Source organism: Phoenix dactylifera, chromosome 15, assembly GCF_051530095.1.
Source record: "Phoenix dactylifera cultivar Ajwa chromosome 15, Ajwa_hap1_PhDact_Kaust_v1.1, whole genome shotgun sequence".
NCBI classification, from domain to species: Eukaryota; Viridiplantae; Streptophyta; class Magnoliopsida; order Arecales; family Arecaceae; genus Phoenix; species Phoenix dactylifera.
This window is the reverse complement of record NC_143204.1, coordinates 22618474-22639161: the sequence shown is the minus strand read 5'-3', so window position 1 is coordinate 22639161 and position 20688 is coordinate 22618474. Positions and strand designations below refer to the sequence as shown.

Here is a 20688-nt window from a genome sequence, read left to right as displayed (position 1 = left end):
CTCCGGCATTTATTGCGCATGGCCGCTGTAATCTTCCGGCACACTCAACAATAAATGCGGATCTCCGGCTTACTCCATAATAAATGCGGATCTCCGGCTTACTCCACCAATAATGCGGATCTCCGGCTTACTCCAATAATGCGGATCTCCGGCTTACTCCATAATAAATGCGGATCTCCGACTTACTCCACAATAAATGCGCATGGCTCCTGACATCTACGGATCCCCAGCTCTCCACGGCAAATCGACCCAGCAGGGTCTAGTCGACTATGATAAGTCTCTGATCTCGGCCATACCGCCGACATCAGTGCAATGATTCGCCTGACCGAGCGCCGACCTGAACAACATGCCAAGCCGTACTACGGCCTCGCCCTGTTACATCACAGGTAAACCGACCCCCGCATATAAAAGGGAGCCTTGGCCTCCCAAGAGGGGATGGGAACATTCATACACCCAAAAATCACTGTTTATCTCCTTCTCCCCACTATTTGCCCCCTCCCTGACTTGAGCATCGGAGGGCCGGCGCCGGAGAACCCGGCCACCGGTTCGTGTGCAGGCACCCCGCCCGCCGACAGACCGCCGCCCCGCCGTGAGGACTAACAGTCGTTCCCTCTCCTCGACCGAAGATTGCCCCCGGATCCAATTTCCAGCAACATAACCTATTCTCCTCCCCCTATCTACCTGTCTATAATCACTTGTCCTCCTCCTCCACTCATCTTATTAGTGAACCCAATTTATACATCTCCCGAGAAAACATCCTAATTCAAATTACTCAGACTCTAATCCCATCCCTCTTTCAATCTTCTAATTCCATACCTTCTTTTAGGTCCCATTCGGTGAGATCACATGGTTCAATCTCCTCTGAATAACATAACAGCTTGATCTCCTTCATTTTTGAAGGATTGGGAATACTCCTTGATCAAATGAGAACAGGCAATCGTTTCGGATTAAAAGAGATGATATGAGGCTGCATCATTTTCAAAATTAACAGGCCCAGGTTAGGCTGGCTGCGTCCAGGCCCATTTGCATCCCCATGGGATTGCTGAAAGAAAGGTTACATTGTCTAAACTTTCTGTTCATGTTCCTTTGAGCAACTTCATGACAGGATAAGATGATTGGATGCGTTTCTATCAAAGTTGAAGAAGATACAAGTAGACATCAAATTTCTGAACCAAGAAAATGCTAGCTTGTCACCATATTTATAGTGTCCCAGCGGGAGGGAAATCAGGTGTGAATAGGACATAATGTTACACTCCATATCTAGATCACTGTCAACTATACTTTGGATGGCTCGATTGCATGATATACTACACTTGCCACCTATCAACTACGTGATAAGGATTGGCTACAGTAAAGCCAGTGTCGCAACAAATATGATGGCTCGTTCAACACCAATCAAGGTTAAAAATGAAGGAAAAGAGAGCTTCTTTGGACAACATAAGTTTCTTGTAGAATCTTTGGAGGAAGCCAGCCACAGTCGCTCTATCTGTAGCGTGACATTGCTTTCTCTTGGTCAGACTCGTCAACTCCTCCATGCACTCCAATAAAGATGGTCATTATTGTGGTGCAAGTTTTGTGATTCGGGATCCACACTTCAGAATGGTATTTTTAAGTACCACTATAAATAAAAAAAGAATGCCACAAATAACTTTATTGATATTTTTGGAGCATTTTCTTATGTATTGTTTTAAGGTAGCGTCGACAATTAATTATCAGTATTTTTTAGAATATATCAATAAATTTTTTATTTTAGCGGCATATATAAGTTACAATCTCGGCATTTTATATGTACCGGTAATTTTTTTAAAAAATAAACTGTATAACCTAGAATTTGAACTAAGGAAGAATGCAACGAGTAATAAAATATGATCATCCTCTTTATGGTGAATAATTTCAATGCCTCAATTTCCTCTCAAACCTTTTACAGAAGATTCCCCCTAGCCATGTACCGACTACTTTCCAGCCACCCGTTTATGTGAAGCTCCCCCTTCAGTCCATGTGTCATCATTTCGTTGGAGGCATCAGACTTCATCTCTCCAAATCCACGTGCACCACTCGTGTCTAACGCCCCGGTGGCCCACCCTTTTAATCTCAAGCGTCCATCTACCCGCCCCTTAATGATTGCTCGACTACGACCACTAGATCCCGCGATGGGGCCCGCGGCAACGCACTTCTCTCCTTACCTGCGCCGCAGGTACATGTCAACCATCCGGAGATAAGACAAACGGACGGCTGCCGTTAAATCAAAGGATGCCCCGCTGTTCGGACCTGAACAGCCGATCCCTGCCTTTTCTTAAAAGGCGTCCACGTCCTATCATCTCACAATAACATAACGCCAGGGTCGGAGAGAGACTGTAGGCGATCGTAAATTCGTAATTGAGCGGAGAGGAGGCGAGGTGGGGTGGGGTTTTCTCCTTCCTTTTCTCCTAGTTCTTATACGAAGCTTCTTTCAATGGCGGTGGCGGTGGTGGCGGATGCGGCGACCCACGTGGAAGCGACCTGGGTTTGAGGGATCTCCTCCGGATTCCAGAGGCGGAGGCAGCTCGGGGAGACGATTTCGAAGGAGAATTTTGTAGGAGAAATCAGGAACAAGAAGGAGGAGCTCCTTTTCTCTCGTTTCCGAATCCTCTCGCGCCTTTCTCTCCCTTCTTTTCCATGGATCGGTTTCCTTCCATTCATCCTCTCATTGATCTCCGGAAAGGTATGGATCTTTCTCTCCGCAGATCTCGTTTTCTTGCTCTTATCTTGACCTTTCTTTTTTAAAAATTTCTTGGATTATTTGCGGGTAGATCAGTGTTTGATGCTGCAATTTGTGAATCTTGATTAGGATTATGTTTGTTTTTCTTGGCAAGATTCATGAAATTAGTTTTCTTGACGTTTGTTTTTATCTTCTGGGGCCAAAGCTGCTGGATTTTAGGATTCTCCGCTCATAGATCTTGAAAGCTTCTAACTCTTAATGCTGTCATGTCATTTGTGGAGTCTTCTTTCCCCAATTTCTTTTGTGTTTTTAGAGATCTGGAGGGATTTGTAGTTGCAAAGCGGTCTGGTTGCTTTCTTTTGTATTGTTTTGGCCGTATGTGGACAGTTGAGATGAGGAAGCAAGAAAAAGCGAGTGAGAAAGGGATCATCATCAAATTTATGACAGAAGTTAACAACTCTACCTGGCTACCAGTTTAATCGTCAGAATATTAGATTTTGAGGATGAATGAAACTTGATGTTCTGGTAAAGCGGCATGAAGGTTTTTGAGTTCTTTGAAGCTAGATATAGGTGTATTTACTTCCTTTTCTCTTTATCATTTTTTGTGAATAATGGATGAAAACTGGAATATAAATATAGCTGTAGGTTAACATTCGGACAAGCTGGCCTGTACATATAGTTCTTGGGGAAGATTCCCTAGGAAAAGTTTGTGTTCTATCCAAAAGAAAACACTTGTGCAACACTCTACAATTTAGGCCACGTGTTTGGACCGTGCCTAACTCGGATTTTGGACCAGGATATCTGCGACTTTCTGGGTTTATTGTCGTAAAGCAATCTTAGACAATTAAAATGGTGTCCAGGGCAAAAAAACTATAGTGTGCAAACAATGAAGACAACAAAATGAACAATGTCGTGATTGAGCTCCAGTTTTCTTAATTTTGCTTCAGATATTGTGAAGAAAATTTGTGTGGGAACAGACACATGTGCAAGTATGAACTTTTCCAAGCAAATTCTCTAGCCCTAGGTAAAGAATAGAGGGTAGGCAAAAAGAAGATAGAAGAAAGAAAAGCAAAAGATAAAAGAAAGGAAAGCAAAAGATAAAAGAAAGGAAAGCAAGGGACTAAAAGTTACCAGAAACTTTCATGAGTTCAGGTTATGTACGTTGGGTATCACTTTTTCCCTACATATATATAGGCCATAATGACTTGAATCTTCCAAAACGTAGCTAAATTCTAAGTTTCTAACCATCTGTCCAACCATACAAGTGCTTGTGTGAGGGCCCAGTCTATTGATCGGCTCGCACTTACCTTGGTCCTATAGGCCAGGCCCAAGGCCACCGTGCCCTGTGGCACGATGCAGTAGAGAAGAAGACTTCAATGGGAGTCTTCTTCCTCCCTCTAATTTCGGTAGAAATCGAGGACTTCCAAAGCAATCCGACTTCATCTAGAACTGGAAAACTTTCACCTATTTAATCCCCCTCCTCCTCCTTTGAGTTCCACCACCAGAATTACTAAAGATCGCCGCCAATTTCAAGCCTTCTTCTCCAAGTCTCCTCCTTGATTTGATGCCGGAAAGCCTCGCCGGGCGAAGGTATGAGTTCTTCATCTCCTCTTTTTCCTCAGTGTTTTAGCCTTCGTTCCCTTGGATTAGAACCGACAAATTGCCGGAAACGGAGCCCTGTTTTGGCTCCCTTATTCCGAGTACATCGTCGTCGTTGGCATTCATCGTCGAAGCCTACAACCACTTTCTTATATCAGTCCTTGGCCGAAGCCGGACCTCCAGCCGCTGACGAGCGGGCTGGGATCCGAGTACATTAAGCCAAGAAATTTTTCTTCTTAACCCTTGTTTTGTTTGATTTTGGCCAGTTGCCACCGCCGACCGCCCTCCGCCTCATGTGTCCACCTCGCCGGACCACCATGACCATAGCCACCAGTTGCCTCCTTCCTCTATTTTGCCAAGAAAGAAGAAAAGAAAAGGAAGAAAGAAGAAAAGAAGAAAAGGAGAGAGAGAACCATCCCTCTTTTTCTCTCTTATTTTCTCTCTTCTCTTTGTTTCTCTTTCTACTTTTTCTCTTTAGAAGATCAACGAAACCTGATATCGGATCTTGTCGATCTAATCTACGAACCTGAGTTGACTCCTATAAAGGGTCCTGATCCGTCTTGGTGCTCAGATTGCCTATTGGATTGATCACCTTGGCCCTATTGAATGTCCTTTAAAACCTTCATTAATGAACCATGTTGATTAACCTTGGCCCTGATCAAGTCTATGCTTTATAATTTATTGATCGAATCGCTTAGGCCTAACACACCCGAAATCGTCATACGCTATCATCCAGCTAATCATCCTTGTTTCTTATTATTTTAATTCGATTAAAATCATGAAACATAAATTAATTTCACTTTTAATATTTTTAATAGGGTTAACTGGACTGCCTAAAAAAGTTTGACGATCTAAGACGAAAGAGATAAGTAGATCTTGTACTCATTACTTTTCAAATGATCATATTTTACGTGTATAAATTTGCTTGTGAAAATATCATATTTTTCTTAGAATTATGGATCAACATATGCGTTATGAAAATCATCCTTTATTACGAAACTTAGTTTTATGAATATTTTGATAAAAATAGCTTTGTTATGAAATATGAATTTGATCATGCCATTTAGTGTTTTTAATCTATATATGTGAATGTTTTAAGAAAAAGATATAAGTTTTCTAAAGTCTCTTAGATAGCTTTGTATGATCTCTAGAATTAGGAAAATCGATATCCGAAGCTAGCATCCATACGAACGCAGGCTCTACTAGCGGGTATAAAGTTGGCACACAAAACATAAATCTATGCCGATTACGAACATCAGTTCTATCATGGATATAGAGCGACCGTAGCACAAATATCTGTGAGCAATGTTTTGAACTATGATATGGCTAAATGGCAGAAGAATGATTTATGTATTTATTTGTAAAATGAACTTGAAACTATGTTTATGAAATATGGATGATTTGTTTAAACATGATTTGCTTTATGATTTGTTTTAATATACTATACTATAAAATATTTTATTTTGTAATATCTATTATTTTTCTTAAATGATGCATTGACATGGAAAAACGTATACTTGATTCAGTAAAGTAGAGTAAGATTTTACTTACTAAGTTGTGTTGTTCATATATCTCTCTTTTTTTTACTTTTCTCTCTCCAGACGAATAGGGTCGATAGGAATAAAGAATGGTCTAGACTTGGAGTTCGCGCTAGCAAGCTTGGCGATTGTATAGAAGAATTTTAGTATTTTAAGTTGACTATAAATTTATAGTTAATGATTTTTCTAATATTGAGAATTATGGATTTGGTATTTATGTTTGAATTTAGACGCTCTGAACCAGTATTGGTTGTATTTAATGGATAATAAAATTGAATTCCTATTTATTCTATTGTATTTGAGATGGATTTGAAGCTAATGTAATTTTGGCTTCGTGTTATCGTAGGCTGTCCCAGATCCGGAGCATGATAGGGTCATGCTTCTGAGGGGTACAACCCAGGCTTATTATGATATTTTAATATTCCCCATTGTTTCAGAAAAGTATTGCCAGCAAGAATCAGAAGCGAAAACTAGATTCCAAGCTGAAAATTAACCAAAAAATGACAGATAAAAGAAACCAATGCATAATATTACGATGATACTTATTATAAGGTGCAATCCATGTTCGATGTTTTTGACTACCTATTATGCTTAGATTGATGAATGGGTGATGTCATGATGGGGTTTCTTTGGATGCCTAGAATTCATATCCTTATGATATCGAAGTGTAGAAGGACATGTGGCAGTTAGAGGAAAGAGTGAGGGAGGTCATGGATGTGAAGATTCTAAGTATACTGGGATCCCTTAAGAAGTTGGTCTCCGGTAATACCAAAGTTTCAGAGGTTGGGAAATCTAGTAGCCTGCCTTGATCAGTCCATTTCTCACTCACCATCCATGCACTTCTCAAGACATCATTGCTACCTACTCATGTGAGGGATCACAGACTAAGGAACTGGCAGCCAAAAAGAGAGGAAGTAAAATGATTTGCAACGAATTCATGTCAGCGAATTAAAAGAAAGAAAATGAATTTTGATATCTTCATATAAATCAGAAAAAATACCTATATAACCATTTTGCCTTTCTCTTTCATTTCTCTAGGCCAAAAGCCCAATGTATTTTAGGCAAAATATTTCATTGTGTGAAACTTCAATCGTTGTATAATGAGATAAGTCATCTTGGAAGTGGGAGATAAAGAAATACATCAATATCACCTGCTCTAATGGCATATCATTTGAAGAATCCAGCAGAGCAGAGGGAGGGGGATGTGAAATGAGTTTTGGATATTTGGTAATGGTTTATGTGGAGCAAAAACTACTATATTGTCTACCATTTAAGTTCTTTCTTATAGGATAGCTTATCAAGTCAATAGGTGATTTATAGTTAAAGTTTATGTATTGTCTGTGGAGTTATATATATGTCATTCCTATCGACCCCATTCGTCTGGAGAGAGAAAAATAAAAAAATAGAGGTATATGAACAACAGAGCTCAATAAGTAAAATCTTACTCTACCTTACTGGATTAAGCATAAAATTTTTCATGTTAATGCATCATTTAAGAAAAATAACAGATATTACAAAATAAAGCATTTTATAGTATAGTATATTAAAATAAGTCATAAAGCATATCATGCATGAACAAATCATCCATATGTCATAAACATAGTTCTACGTTCATTTTGCAAATAAATACATAAATCATTCTTCTGCCAGTTAGCCATACCATAGTTCAAAACATTGCTCACAGATATTCGTGCTACGATCATTTTATACCTGTGGCAGGGTCCGTGTTTGCAGTCGACATAGATTCATGTTTCGTATACCAACTTTATAGCCATTGGAGGACTTGTGTTTGTATGGATGCTAGCTTCAGGTGTCGATTTTTTCAATTCTAGAGATCATATATATCTATCTAAGAGCCTTTAGAAAACTTATATCTTTTTCTTAAAACATACACATATATAAATAAAAACACTAAATGAAAATCAAATTCCCATTTCATAGCAAAGTTATCTTTATCAAAACATTCATAAAATTATTTTTCGTAATAAAGCATAATTTTCATAACACATATGCTGATCCATAATTTTAAGAAAAACATGATATTTTCACAAGCAAATTTTATGCACGGAAAACATGATCATTTGAAAAATAATGAGTACAACATCTACTTACCTCTTTCGTCTTAGACTGTCAAACTTTTCTAGGCAATTTAGTTAACCCAATTAAAAATATTAAAAGCAAAATTAATTTCTGTTTAATAATTTTAATCGAATTAAAAGAATAAAAAATAGGGATGATTAGCGGGATAATAGCATTCGACGATTCTTGATGGGTTAGGCCTGAGCAATTTGATCAATAAATCATAGGGCATGGACTTGATCAGGGCCAAAGTTAATCAACATGGTTCATCAATGAAGGTTTCAAGAACATTCAACAAGGTCAGGATGATCGGTCCAGTAGGCAGCCCGGACACCAGAACGGATCAAGGCCCTTTACAGAAGTTAACTCGGGTTCGTAGATCAGATCGACAAGATCTGATGCTGAGTTTCATAGATTTTCTAAAGAGAAAGTGGAGAAACAAGAGAAGAGAGAGAAAACAAGAGACAAAGAGGGATGGTTCTCTCTTCTATTTTTTTCTTCTTTCTTCTTTCTTGGCAAAACAGAGAAAGGTGGCTGTGGTCATGGTGGTTCGGCGAGGTGGAGACATGAGACAAAGGGCGGTCGGCGGTGGCCAGCCAGCCAAAATCAAACAAAAAAAAGGGTCGAGAAGGAAAATTTCTTGGCTCAATGTACTCGGAGCCCAGCCCGCTCGCCGGCGGTTGGGGGTCTAGCTTCGGCCAGGGACTGATGCGGGGAAGCGACCATTGGCTTCGGCGATGGACGGCAGCGGCGTACTTAGAAGAAGGGAGCCGAAACAGGGCTCCCATGTATCGGAAGGTATTCCGGCAATTTGTCAGCTCCAATCCAAGGGAATGAAGGCCAAAACACTAAGGAAGAAAGTGGAGGAGATGAACTCATACTTTGGTTCGGCGAGGCTTTCCGGCGTCGCATCAAAGAGACTCGGAGAAGGCTTGGAATCAGCGACGATCTTTGGAGATTCCGGAGGTGGAACTCAAGGGAAGAGGAGGGGGATAAAATAGGTGAAGTTTTCGAGTTCTAGATAAACTCAGATAGCTCTGGGAGTCCCCAATTTTCGCCGAAATCGGAGGAGGAAGAATACTCCTATCGAAGTCTTTTTCTCTGCTGCATCGTGCCCCAAGGCACGATGGCCTTGAGCTTGGCCTCTTCGGGCCTGCCCACAGGCCCAAGGCAAGTGCGGGCCGGTCAATGGACCGAGCCCTCACATTCTTGCCCCCTTAATAGAGTTTCATCCTCGAAACTTAACCCACCTTCATTCTTTAACAAATTAGAATATGTAGTTCACTTCTACTCCACCGTACTTCCACCGTGCAACTCTTAAACCAACTCTTCTAAGGCTCAAAACTCTTGACCGATTTGTATTAACCTTAACTTCCTCATCTAAGTGATAAAATTCTTAAACAAAACATCTATAAGAATAGCTTTCTTAAGAGAGATGACAACGCATAAAGGCTTGTTCAATTCTTCGGATATGCATTCCAAAGAGGTAGAAACTTAGAAGATGCAAGGAATATAAGAATCACAATTGAATAGTGCATGAACATTTATAAAGTTGTCTAGAATGATACCTGTCACTATTTGATCACTTGCACTAGCATCCTGCTTGGTCAAAGCGAACATCCGTTCATTTCTTTTTTGTTTCTGATTGACTGGTTTGGTAGGTTTTAAATTATCCTTTTTCTTGATAGGGCAATCTCGTGCCATATGTCCCACTTTGCCATATGAAAAATATGCTCCCAACTTCTTAAGACAAGGTCTATGATGACTCATGCCACAATACCCGCAAGTGCCACAATACCCACAAGTGTCTGATCTGTTCTTTTTGTTAGAGTTGTTTTCTAAGTTTTTGCATGGGTCGTTTTGAGTTTCTGCAGGTTTGGGCCTCTTCTTGTCACCCCTTTTCTTCTTCGATCTCTTCAAATCTGATTTGACCTTCAGGGCTCTTTTCAGCAAATTTTTATAACTACTGAAGAGGTGAGACGACAAACGAGACCGGATCGGATATCTCAAACCCAGTTCAAATCTATTAGCCTTGCTCCTTTCGGACTTCAAGAGTTGGGGACAGAATCGGCCTAACTCGTTAAATTTGTTTGCATACTCTAATACTGTCATGTCATCGTTCTGCCCCAAGGCTAAAAACTCATTTTTTTTGCTAATTTCATTAACTCGGAAAAGTATTGATCATAAAATATTTTCTTAAACTCTTCTGGTCATTCTCATTCCCATTAGCAGCTTTTATAGCGGTCCACCAAGACTCAGCATTTTTCTTGAGGATCGGTATGGCCATTCTAACTTTTACGTCCACGGGATACTGCAATGCATTGAACATCTTCTCCATCTTCCGAATCCAAGTCTCTACGATCAGAGGATCAACTCCACCCTCAAACATTGGCGGGTTGAACTTTTTGAATCTCTCGTAATAGGACTCTCGAGGTGGTGCATGTCTAGGAGTGGCCTACATTTGCTGCTGCTGCTAAAGGAGCTGAGCCACCGCCTGACATACTCCAACAATGTCTGCCCCAGTGGCTGGTGCACTTGGAGCTTGCTCAACCGGCTGGTTGGCATCTCCTCTCGTGGTCACTCTTGCTCCTCTCTATTGTTCATGATCACCTATTAAGATACTAATATTAATCAATTTTCATGGTTAAACAATAGAGAAAATAAGAATATCTATTTTTTTTATTCAACTACGCGGAACCTAACTAAACAGGACCTAACTACCCATTGCTAAACTTTAAGTTTTACCCACGATCAAACCTACTGCTCTGATACCATTTGTAACAACCCAGGACCTCACCCATAATGGCTAGCCGAAAGGTATTATTTGAATTTTTCGATTTCGTATAAGTACCCAAGATCTACCCAGTGAATAACTAATGTGGGACTAAACACACACTCGCACGGGTTCTTACACACTCCGTTTAAGCTCCGACGTCCTTGTTAGGCTAAGAGTTCAAATTCATTCAAATCTAATCACAAGCACCACGATCGGCCTGTGATCAGCTCCAATGGATCCATGCTGCAATGTCCCCTAGTCCATATAGGTTATATGCTGGATCCACTCTGATACCATTTGTAACAACCCAGAACCTCATCCAAAATGGCTAGTCGGAAGGTTTTATTTAGGTTCCCTGATCTTGTATAAGTACCCAAAATCTATCCAGTGAATAATCAATGTGGGACTAAACACATGCCTGCATAGGTCCTCACAACTGGCCCTTTTAACTAGAGGACGAGTGAGTTTCACATCCCTGATCCATTAGCCTTTCAACTAGAGGGCGAGTGAGTTTCACATGGTAGCTTGGTTTGAATGAGTCCGTCTTGTTCACCCAACACATCTAAAAGGTGTCCTATTGAGGCATTCAAGATCATGTATGATGTAAATGAAACAGACTTCCGAATGGTAATTTCTAGCTGTTGCGAGTGATGACTGTGAGTTCATCCAAAGTAAGGAATATTGTAATTGTTTTTTAAGCCTAAGGAAGTATTGGTCTGCAATTAATCAAAGATGGCACTTAAGTTCTAAGTCTACCACTGTACATATTTTAAGTAAACATGGGGTTTCCACATAAACAAAAAAATGTTAGATATCCAAAGCCTGCCATAGCTGATGCATAGTGGTTGGTAGTGTTGTCGAGAGCTTTGCCTTTTCTTCTAGGAATTTGGTAGGAAGAAAATGTTGTTTTATATCTAGTGGCCTTTTCAATTTTGATTTGAGTTTTGATTGATCAATGATGACAATGATGAACCTAAAATCTGAGGTGTTCCTTTTATGTACACCATCCCCCCAAAAAAAGGACCAAACCACTCACAGAAAACGCACTCACTGCTCCCCACCTGCCACTCAAAAGAAAAAAAATCTGATAGCATGCTGCTGCAGATGATTAATAACAGTGTGTCTCTCTGTTTATAACAAAATTTCTAGTGGAAGTAGATGCTGTATGAGCTAGTGATGCAGTTTTTTATTATTCAAATATTATCTTTGGATAACCAAAGTGCTTTTGCTCTAAGTTGGATGGTGATACATTTAGACTTAGATGTTTCCTTGCAGATCATTCTGACTTTGTAAGTTTCTACATATATGATATGCAGGATTGGGATAAGTCCTTCCTGGAAAATCTTTATCTCACAAAAGGCATTGTAGGTAGCAACATTTATTGTACTTCAATTAAAGATGAATTTGTCCAGCAAAGGTCTTGCAAACAAGGATGCTAAGTTAAATTCATTGAATAAACTGACCACGTTAAATCCCAATGCAGCTGAATTTGTTCCTTCAGCCCTTAGAAATACATATGGAAACACTGAAAGAGCATATGGAACCAGGCTGGATGTTCCAGGTTCTTCGAAAAAAGCAGTCTTAGATCGGTCAGAATCTAGTATTTCAAATAATTCAGATGATGAAGCACATCAGTACTGGTGCTGTCAGCTTCCTGATGATATTACTCCTGACTTCGGAGTCATAGGAGAAGAAGAGTCGCATGGACCTGGGCGTCTCTCACTTGCAGGTTTATCAATACAGGATAGTGTTGAGACATCAAGATTCTCAACATCCTCTGCCAGCCAGACATTGGGTATGCGGCAAAATTTATCTTCTTTTACCAGCGATGGTCTCAACTTGGGTGAGAAAATGGGATATTCTGGCTCTATCTATACTGATGAGCATTCATCTGCTGCTTTCATGACATCGGCTTCTAGTCCCTGGGGCAAACCATTCATAAATGCTGAACAACATCAGACCAATGGAAGGGATGGACATCATTACAATGGAAATTCTAGTGCAGTTTCAGTAAATGATTTAATAGGTGATAATGCGGTCATCAAGGATGCTGCCATCAATCCCATAGAGTTTCTGTCATCACAGTTTCCTGGTTTTGCTGCTCAGAGCCTTGCAAATGTTTATTACGGAAATGGATGTGATTTGAACTTGACAATAGAGATTCTTACTCAACTTGAGGTATTGTTTCCATCTATTCAAATTATTATGCTTTTGTACACACTTTAGGTGTCCCTTTTCAGAACCTCTAATCTTGGATTTCAAGAGATCAGAACTTCGGTTGTCTCAGCAGATTTGCTATCCTCTACATTGCCTAGGCATAGGAATCGTATCTTCTGGCACTTTGTTTACAAGAATCAGCGAGACCAGAAAACTAGTCGACAAATGTAGCATGCTGACTGAAATCAAGTTTTGATGGGAGAGCCTTCAAGAATGCTAGCCTAGCTCTGATGTGAATATGCAATTATGATAGGAAGAGGTCCTTTGAAGACCAACGAGATACTGTTCAAAACCAGATTTTGCTTATATATACGCATTTCCATGTGATGAACACATCTTCAAATCTATTGTTAATTTGATAATCTATTTTACTCTTACTAATTAAAGTGTACTTATTTATTCAAATAATATGGGAGTGGATTGCTGCTATAGGTTTTACATAATGAACAATCAAACAAAAAAGAGAACAATATTAGGTCTTATGAAGCATAGTAGAAACATTTCATTTGCTTTTTTTATTTGGGAGCTGGATTTTTCTCAAATTGAGGGTAAGTGTTGGCACAATGGCAAGGTTGCTCCATTGTGACCTGAGTGTGACCCTCCCCAAACCCCATAGTAGTGGACTGGGCTGCCCTTTTGGGATTTTTCTCAATATACAGGAGGTTTATGAACAAAAAGTAATGTTTTTTCATCTCTTCAACAGTTGAAAAGAAGTATTTCTGCCCCATTTCATATTGAAAAGGTTTTTTCCCTCTATCAATTGCTGTGGAATATAATAAAGCAGAATATATGCCTTTAATTGTGACAATTTATGATCTTTCTAAGTAAAAACGTCATTCCCAAGAGTGAGTAGATTGATGTTTCTTTTATACCGGGCAAATTAGAGAACAGGATTACTCCCACTTTTTGTCAAAAAAAAGTTTCGATCAGGTTTCTATTTATTGGTGATTCCTGTGGATGGTATGCCAGGAAGAGCAATTTTAGGGCAAACGTGGGTCAGGGTATTTCTTAGGATGGTTGAGAGGATTGGCTTAGGTTCTGGTGAACATACTGACTGTTGTATCATTAAGATCTTGCTGTAGTTCAAATGGATATGTGAAGTGCTTTTATTTTAGATTCATCGACCATGTTGTCAGTTTCTAAACCAGGAACATATAGTAGGAGAGAGTTCCACTTCAGGACCTACTTGCTTTGTAATTTGTCAGCATAACTATAATTTGATTTATTGTTTTTTTAATCTAAAGCAATCATTAAACATGCTGGAACTTTTTCCTTTTAGAGAAGCCATGCTAGGGCCGTCCTTTTTCTAGTTTGTGTTAAGAAATCTGATATTTTCACATGTTCTATTCTTCTGAATCTTGCAATTGCTGATTTTTTAATTTTTTATTTCTTTTTTTGGTGTTGGAATTGAGATGTGGGTATCACCAGGTATAGTGATGTTTTGATGTTTTCTAGTTGCAAAATGATAACATTATGTTCACTAACTAATATGGATGTTCGATTTTTGTTGTTTGTCAGATAGAGTAGTAGTATATCTTGCTAATAATTTTAGGATATCACCTGGTATGGTGAACTAGTGAAGGTCGGGCAGTGCAATATTTGAAGTTTTCTGTTCAGGTTTTTGCAGTCAGATTCTGCTAAACTTGGGGGGGAATGAAAAGAATGTGGTAGTTTCTATGTTTTCTAGTTGTGTAATGCGTCGATTATTGTCATGTTGTTTTGTCCCTATTTTTGAGTAATCTTTTGTAAGAATTGATCCGGGGCATTATGATAACATTATCTTACTTACAATGACAGCTTCAGGCAGATGGTGGTTTTAATCAGAACCTTAATTCAAACTCATTGGCAACTCCAAGTCTTAGCATGCTGGATTTTCCTGGTCTGCCAGTGGCGGATGCTCAAAGTGGGCTGTTAAAGTATCCTGGAGAAGACAAGCAGCAGGCTCCCAATACATATAGCTCCACTTCTAGTATCTTTAGAGGCGGTAGAGATTTTGCTTCAACTGTTAGAAAGCTTGCAACCCAGAGAACTGGTCATTGGAGATATGAGAGGAATAGTTCTGTGGATGATGGTCTTCACTCAAGTAGAAGCTCCCAACTTTTAGCTAGCTCATATGGTCACCGCAAAATGGCTTATGGTGATAAATTGCAAAGTTCAGGTGCAACTCGGGCAGCTCCAGTTTGGCTTGAGACTGGAGAAGCAGTGGGTAATTTTCTTAAGATGTTTTCTTGTAGCTGATCAACATTGTTCTATAATATTCATTTAATTCAGGTAGGGGTTTTCCCTTATATATCAACCAATTTTGAGATGACAGCAAGTATGTATCTGGAGTCAAGGGAGGATGCCCGTGATTTTGCACGCCTTCGGAATACATGCTTTGAACAGGTAGATGCGTTCTTATTGATGACTTCTGTGCAGTGGTAGTCAACATCATATTATCTAGACGATCAGATAGAACATGCTAATATGGATCTTTAGTAATGGATTACTATTGTTGGATAAATAAATAGCTAATTATGATAATGTTCAATGTTTCTGTATTGGAGCAACATTCCCTATATCTTTTTTTCTTTTCTTGGTAATATACAAGCTTAGGTCTACATATTAGAATGTTAATGGTTGCAATGTCTGTTTCTTGTTTCTGTTTTTATAATCAGAATATTGTGATATGAAAGTATGTCGGGGAACAAAGTTTTTATTCTCTGATTTTGAAAAATAGCGCAAAGAAAAATAGAACACAAATGGCTCTAAGATTTCCTGTTTCAAATTGAAATGCAGTTCTAACTATGAAATAAGTTTTCTATTTCAAGAAATATGGAAATAAAACGAAAACAACTGGAAATAAAAGCATGGAGGAAAGAAAGAAAAAAGAAAAAGAAAATTAGCAACCCAATCTAATGGGCCTTAAAGAATCCAATACCTTTTTGGTAGAAAATATTACTTTGCTTTTGCTAGTGCAATAGATTGCTAAGCAGTACGCTACTTGGACCCTTTGGTTTAACTTAAAGTTTCTAAACCTGATGGTTAGACATGGTATGGTCCACAAGGAAAAATATTGAGGATTAGAAGGATCAGACATCTAGGTGAGAATTTGTAACTTTATGAAGGAAAAATTACCGGAAAACCCCCTCAACTTAGGATCATTTCATTTGGTAAAAGATTTCAATCTGATCCTTGAAGTTAGTTAAGTGGTTCAATATAGTCTCGAGCCCCACTTGGGGCTCAATACCATTAAGATGTTGTCTAAAAGGACATAATTGCCACCTCTTTGTCCTTTCTTTTCTTTATTTCTTCCAAAAATACACCCTCCTCTCCCAGGCTCCCCTCTCTCTCCTTTCATGCCATCTCTCGCCAGTATAGACCATGAGATGAGATCCTATCCCCCATCTTCATCAGGTGCTGAGAGTTGGCGGCATTAAATGCAATCCAATTAAGCTTGCACCCTTGCATTTTCCCCACCTACCGCCGACTTATTGTAGTTCTCTTCCTCTGCCTATCCTTTGCTGCTGGCAAAGAGGACCTCTCCTTGTCTTGGGTCCAAAAGTTTCGGGACACCTTCCTCATATGCCAAAAAGAGTTTTGTGTGATCCTCTTCAATAGCAAGGGGATCCTCTCTTGCACCCCTTGGCCACCTCATCTCCAACTTCTTCGAGTGTGATGTTAGTGGAAGAAGCACCTCGAGATCGTCATCATCGCCCTTGATCCTTTCCTCAGCGCCCATAAGGTCCTCAGTGACCTCACGATCCTCATGCTTGACGAGAAGGAGGTTCGCTCCATCCTTAACCACCACAACCCACTTGCAACCATGGTTAAATGGAAAGGAGAAGACGATGATGAGGGAGGGATCTTTTCCCCAGGTTGGCTTCTAGTTTTCTTAAGATTGGCTAGCGTTCTGTTTCTTTTTCTTCTTCTATTCCCGGTGGCTGTGATGTTCTTCTCCTTGCTATCTTTTTCTTGGATTTTGTTGGTTTTAACAGGGGCCTTCTTGTTGTTGTTCCTTCTGTTCTAGGTGGGCAATGGTTGTGATGTTCTATTTTTTGCAATTTTTTTCTTGGATGGGCAAGGGCTGTGATGTTCTATTTTTGGCTATCATTTTCTAGGATGTTCTATTTCTTGTTATCTTTTTCTTATACTTTTGAGGTTTTAATGGAGGCCTAAAAAAGCCTTCTTTTTTTCTTGGAATTTTGGGACTTTTAATTGGCTCAATGTGGAAGAGCTGGAATGGGTTTTGCTTCTCATCATCGATGATGACTCCTCAGAGTTCCTGATGTTGTGCCCTGGCTTTGTGCCACCCTCTTCTTATTATGATATTCTATTTCTTCTCCTCCTCATTCTCCTCCTCTTCCAAGTGGGCAATGGCTGTTATGTTCTATTTTTTGCTATATTCTTCTTGGATTTTTGGGGTTTTAATAGAGGCCTAAAAGAGCCTTCTTTTTTTCTTGGAATTTTGGGAGTTTTAATAGGTTCGATGTGGAAGACCTAGAATGGGTTTTGCTCGTCATCGACGACTCAGAGTTTTCGATGTTGTGCTCTGACATTGTGCCACCCTTTCTGCCGCCTCCTAAAACCCAAGTGCTTGAGAACAGCAAACCGCTTTGCTAGTCTTTATCTTAGTTGAGGGCATTTTAATCTGAAAAATGTCCCATGACCATCACGTGATGGAATCCCATAAGCTCAAGTAAATGGGATGGATGGCGGGACCGTATTGAACCACCTAACTGACTTCAAGGACTAGATTGAAACTTTTTAAACTCAAGAGGTACTAAGTGAAAAAATGATCTTAAGTTGGGTGGATGTTCCAATAATTTTCCCTTTTATGAAACTTGAGCTTACCTGGATGTCAAATTGGCTCAACTTGTTCGAGTAATTTTCGTCACTTTATATGAGTATTTTTTGGTCATAAACTTTGGTTTAGGTTGCTAAATTGCTTCGAGCTATGTGATTTGATTTGTTCTTGGCATGGTCCTTGCTGTATATAGCAATTATTTTGAAATTCTATGGAACTTATTTAATGTTCTAAAGTTTGATAGCGCAGCAAAGATTATTTATCTCACACTTATTCTAGCTGGGAGTACTAGCTATTCAGCTTGGAACTCTAGTTAACCTTTAATAGTTTATGGCAGGCAAGACAAGCCTATCTACTTGGCAACAAGGCTCTAGCAAAGGAACTGAGTCTGAAGGGGCAGGTGTACAATATGCAGATGAAAGCAGCTCATGAAAAAGCTAAAGAAACAATTTACCAAAAGAGGTTAGTGTGTGTGTGCATGTGTATGAAGTATTTCTGCATTCTAGTTCCTATTTAGTTACAAAAATATTAGTTAAAATTTGGTGATAGCATCCCTATACATATTTCTTGTTCAGCAGGTGACTTGTTCCTTTTGTTACACTGTAGTGTGAATATCATGTTAGCGTGGATATGGTTTTTCAAAACATGTGTACATTTAATACAATATATGCCCAAATGTACTAACATACACATACATATACACGTGTATGCGCGTGTATGCAAGTACAGCATGGATATGTATGCTCGCGCATATATCTATGTATGTGTTGTTTAATGTGTGCACAGATACACATCCATTAGCCTCACACATGCTAATTTCTAGCTTATCTATGTTAGGAACAGACGAAAGTCCAGATATTTCCTCAAAGCACAAGAACTTCGGAACAAATCTTGCAACACATTAAGATTACATAGATAATAAATTTTAGTTTGGGACATCATCTGTCTTTCTTACGCTTTGACTTTTTTGTTGATAGGATTCGATATATTTGCAGTATCAAGGGTGTTACGTGCAAAATACTGGCAGAATTGACTGAGCTGGCTCATCAAAGTCATAATAACCATAACTTCATATTTATCAAGAGCCAACACTAATAGCATAAGCATAATCATCAATTATTACCTTGACATGTTGGGGTATGCTTTCTGATATGGTTTTTGCCAGCATGTCCTATAAAAGTCTTATCTCATCAGTGACTTGGGATTCATGTGATAATTTAATGTTTTGTTTACAAATGATATTTTTATGTCAGTGCTGCATCCATCCCACCCTTTTCATCTGTAGTTGGAATGGGTATCCGGTGATTCTACTTTTGCCCACGATCTGACTGATAATTTATAATTTATGTTTCAAAAAAGCGCTAGTAATTATACCTCTCTCCCCACCTGATGATCGAAGTACGAAGGTTATCTGCCCTGACGGTCAATTGTGCCATTTGAACACAGGTTCGTAGTGTATGTACAATGTACACAGATATGCATGCATCACAGAAGCTTGCATAAGTTGCATTGACCCTATTTTGAATTCGTAGAATGTTATCACCGTGTAAAGTATCATCAACAGCCTAGGCATACTGACTGCATCGGTCAATTGGACCGGTGGTTATCTCCATCTTCATAAGAGTTGCTGGAAGTGCTTAGGATTGCAAAAGTTATCATGTCGGCAGGTTTATGATTTGTTCTTTTCTTGCTACAATTTTCCAGGAATCCACTCTCACCTGCGCCTCAGGGCTCCAGCGGGGGACAGGACCATCTGATCGACCTGCATGGACTTCATGTGGCCGAAGCTATACATGTTCTGAATCGCGAGTTTAGCATTCTGAGGAGCAGGGCAAGGTCCACCGGGCAGCGACTGCAGGTCATGATATGCGTCGGCACCGGTCACCACACCAAGGGAACCCGAACTCCTGCAAGGCTCCCTGCGGCGGTCGAGCAGTACTTGGTGGAGGAGGGTCTTCCATGCACACAGCCTCAGCCAGGTCTGCTCCGTGTTGTGATATATTGACAACCTGTAAGCTATACCACATGGAGGGAAAAAAAAAAAAAAGAGAAAATAAATAAAAGGAAAAATCGCATACCTAAATTCTTGTATGTGTATATTATGGGAGGAAGAGAGAGAGAGAGAGAGAGAGAGAGAGAGAGAGAGAGAGAGAGAGAGAGAATAGTCTCTGGCAGCAGTAATTGTAATATTATTAGTACTGATGGCGTTCTTGTCACTTTTTGTAAGGTCTCCGGCGCGGAAATTCCGCAGGCCATCCTTTTGTGGCGGCAATACTTCTTGCTTCACATGGTTCTCTTTGATTTCTGTCGGCTCCCGAATTTTTTTTTATTAAGATCATTTTATTTCTCTCTCCTTTTCTGCTATCGGATACTGAAGGAAGGCGACGATCTTGCTGGTTCTTTGATTCCCGGTGTTAACATTGGTGAAGAAATTGTCCTGTTGCATCCCCAAAGGGGGGAAAAAAAATCCTGCAGTAGAGGAGTAAAAAGAGGAGAGGAGAGAGGTGTACAAAAAGACCACAAAGGAGCAATGAGGAGAGATCAAAAAAGATGGATCAGGAAATTCTGGGGCGGGGAGGGGCGGTTGTCCCATTGACAAGAAATGAAGAGGCAAGAAGCACGGGGAATAAAACTCCCAGGATTCTGGGGCGATTTTTGTTTCCAAACTATAAGGCGACCGATGCTGTCGCTTAAGGCCTCATCCCAAAGAAAGGCCTTCGGCTCTTCACTCTCCAGAGCTTGGGATCGCCATTCGCCGAAGTCAAAGTCGGAAGGAAGCCTACGAGGCTACGAACTACTCCAACTGCCCATCATAGGATTCATAGCTGGCTGCTGCCCTGCTATAGCTGCTTATGAAGTACGCTTATGGAGTACGATACAAGCATGGCCAACGGGCAACGAACAATGGGGCTTTGCTTGCTCCTACGATCCTTCGTAGCCTGTCTTCTCCATCTGCCGGCCGTAGTCACCACTCACGAGAATAGCAGAATCCCAG

At 39.9% G+C, this 20688-nt stretch overlaps 1 protein-coding gene across 9 annotated transcripts; it reads left to right on the top strand.

Moving 5' to 3' along the window:
- Positions 1-2336: 2336 nt before the first annotated feature.
- Positions 2337-19979, top strand: LOC103716306 (polyadenylate-binding protein-interacting protein 7-like). 9 transcript variants are annotated; one of them, XR_016398530.1, is made up of 7 exons: positions 2337-2701; positions 12174-12868; positions 14705-15113; positions 15222-15292; positions 18031-18155; positions 18671-19139; positions 19398-19979. XR_016398530.1 is itself a non-coding variant. In XM_088711651.2 (7 exons), exons 2-6 carry the CDS (start codon positions 12089-12091, stop codon positions 18786-18788), a joined length of 1503 nt encoding a protein of 500 aa, XP_088567777.2. In that variant the 5' UTR covers positions 2355-2701; positions 12007-12088; the 3' UTR covers positions 18789-18830; positions 18947-19087. The 9 variants fall into 9 exon arrangements, 5 of the variants coding, with proteins under 5 accessions (XP_088567776.2, XP_026663984.3, XP_088567775.2 ...); XR_016398531.1 differs by having other exon boundaries at positions 19053-19139; positions 19398-19826; XR_015973600.2 differs by having other exon boundaries at positions 2355-2701; positions 12007-12868.
- The last annotated feature ends 709 nt before the right edge of the window (positions 19980-20688 follow it).

Coding starts and splice junctions, on each gene's coding strand:
- LOC103716306 (XM_008804249.5), top strand. CDS start 12,089: ATGAATTTGTCCAGCAAAGGTCTTGCAAACAAGGATGCTAAGTTAAAT. Junction 12,869..14,704: donor AGATTCTTACTCAACTTGAG/GTATTGTTTCCA, acceptor TTACAATGACAG/CTTCAGGCAGATGGTGGTTT. Junction 18,156..19,397: donor GAAACAATTTACCAAAAGAG/GTTAGTGTGTGT, acceptor ACAATTTTCCAG/GAATCCACTCTCACCTGCGC.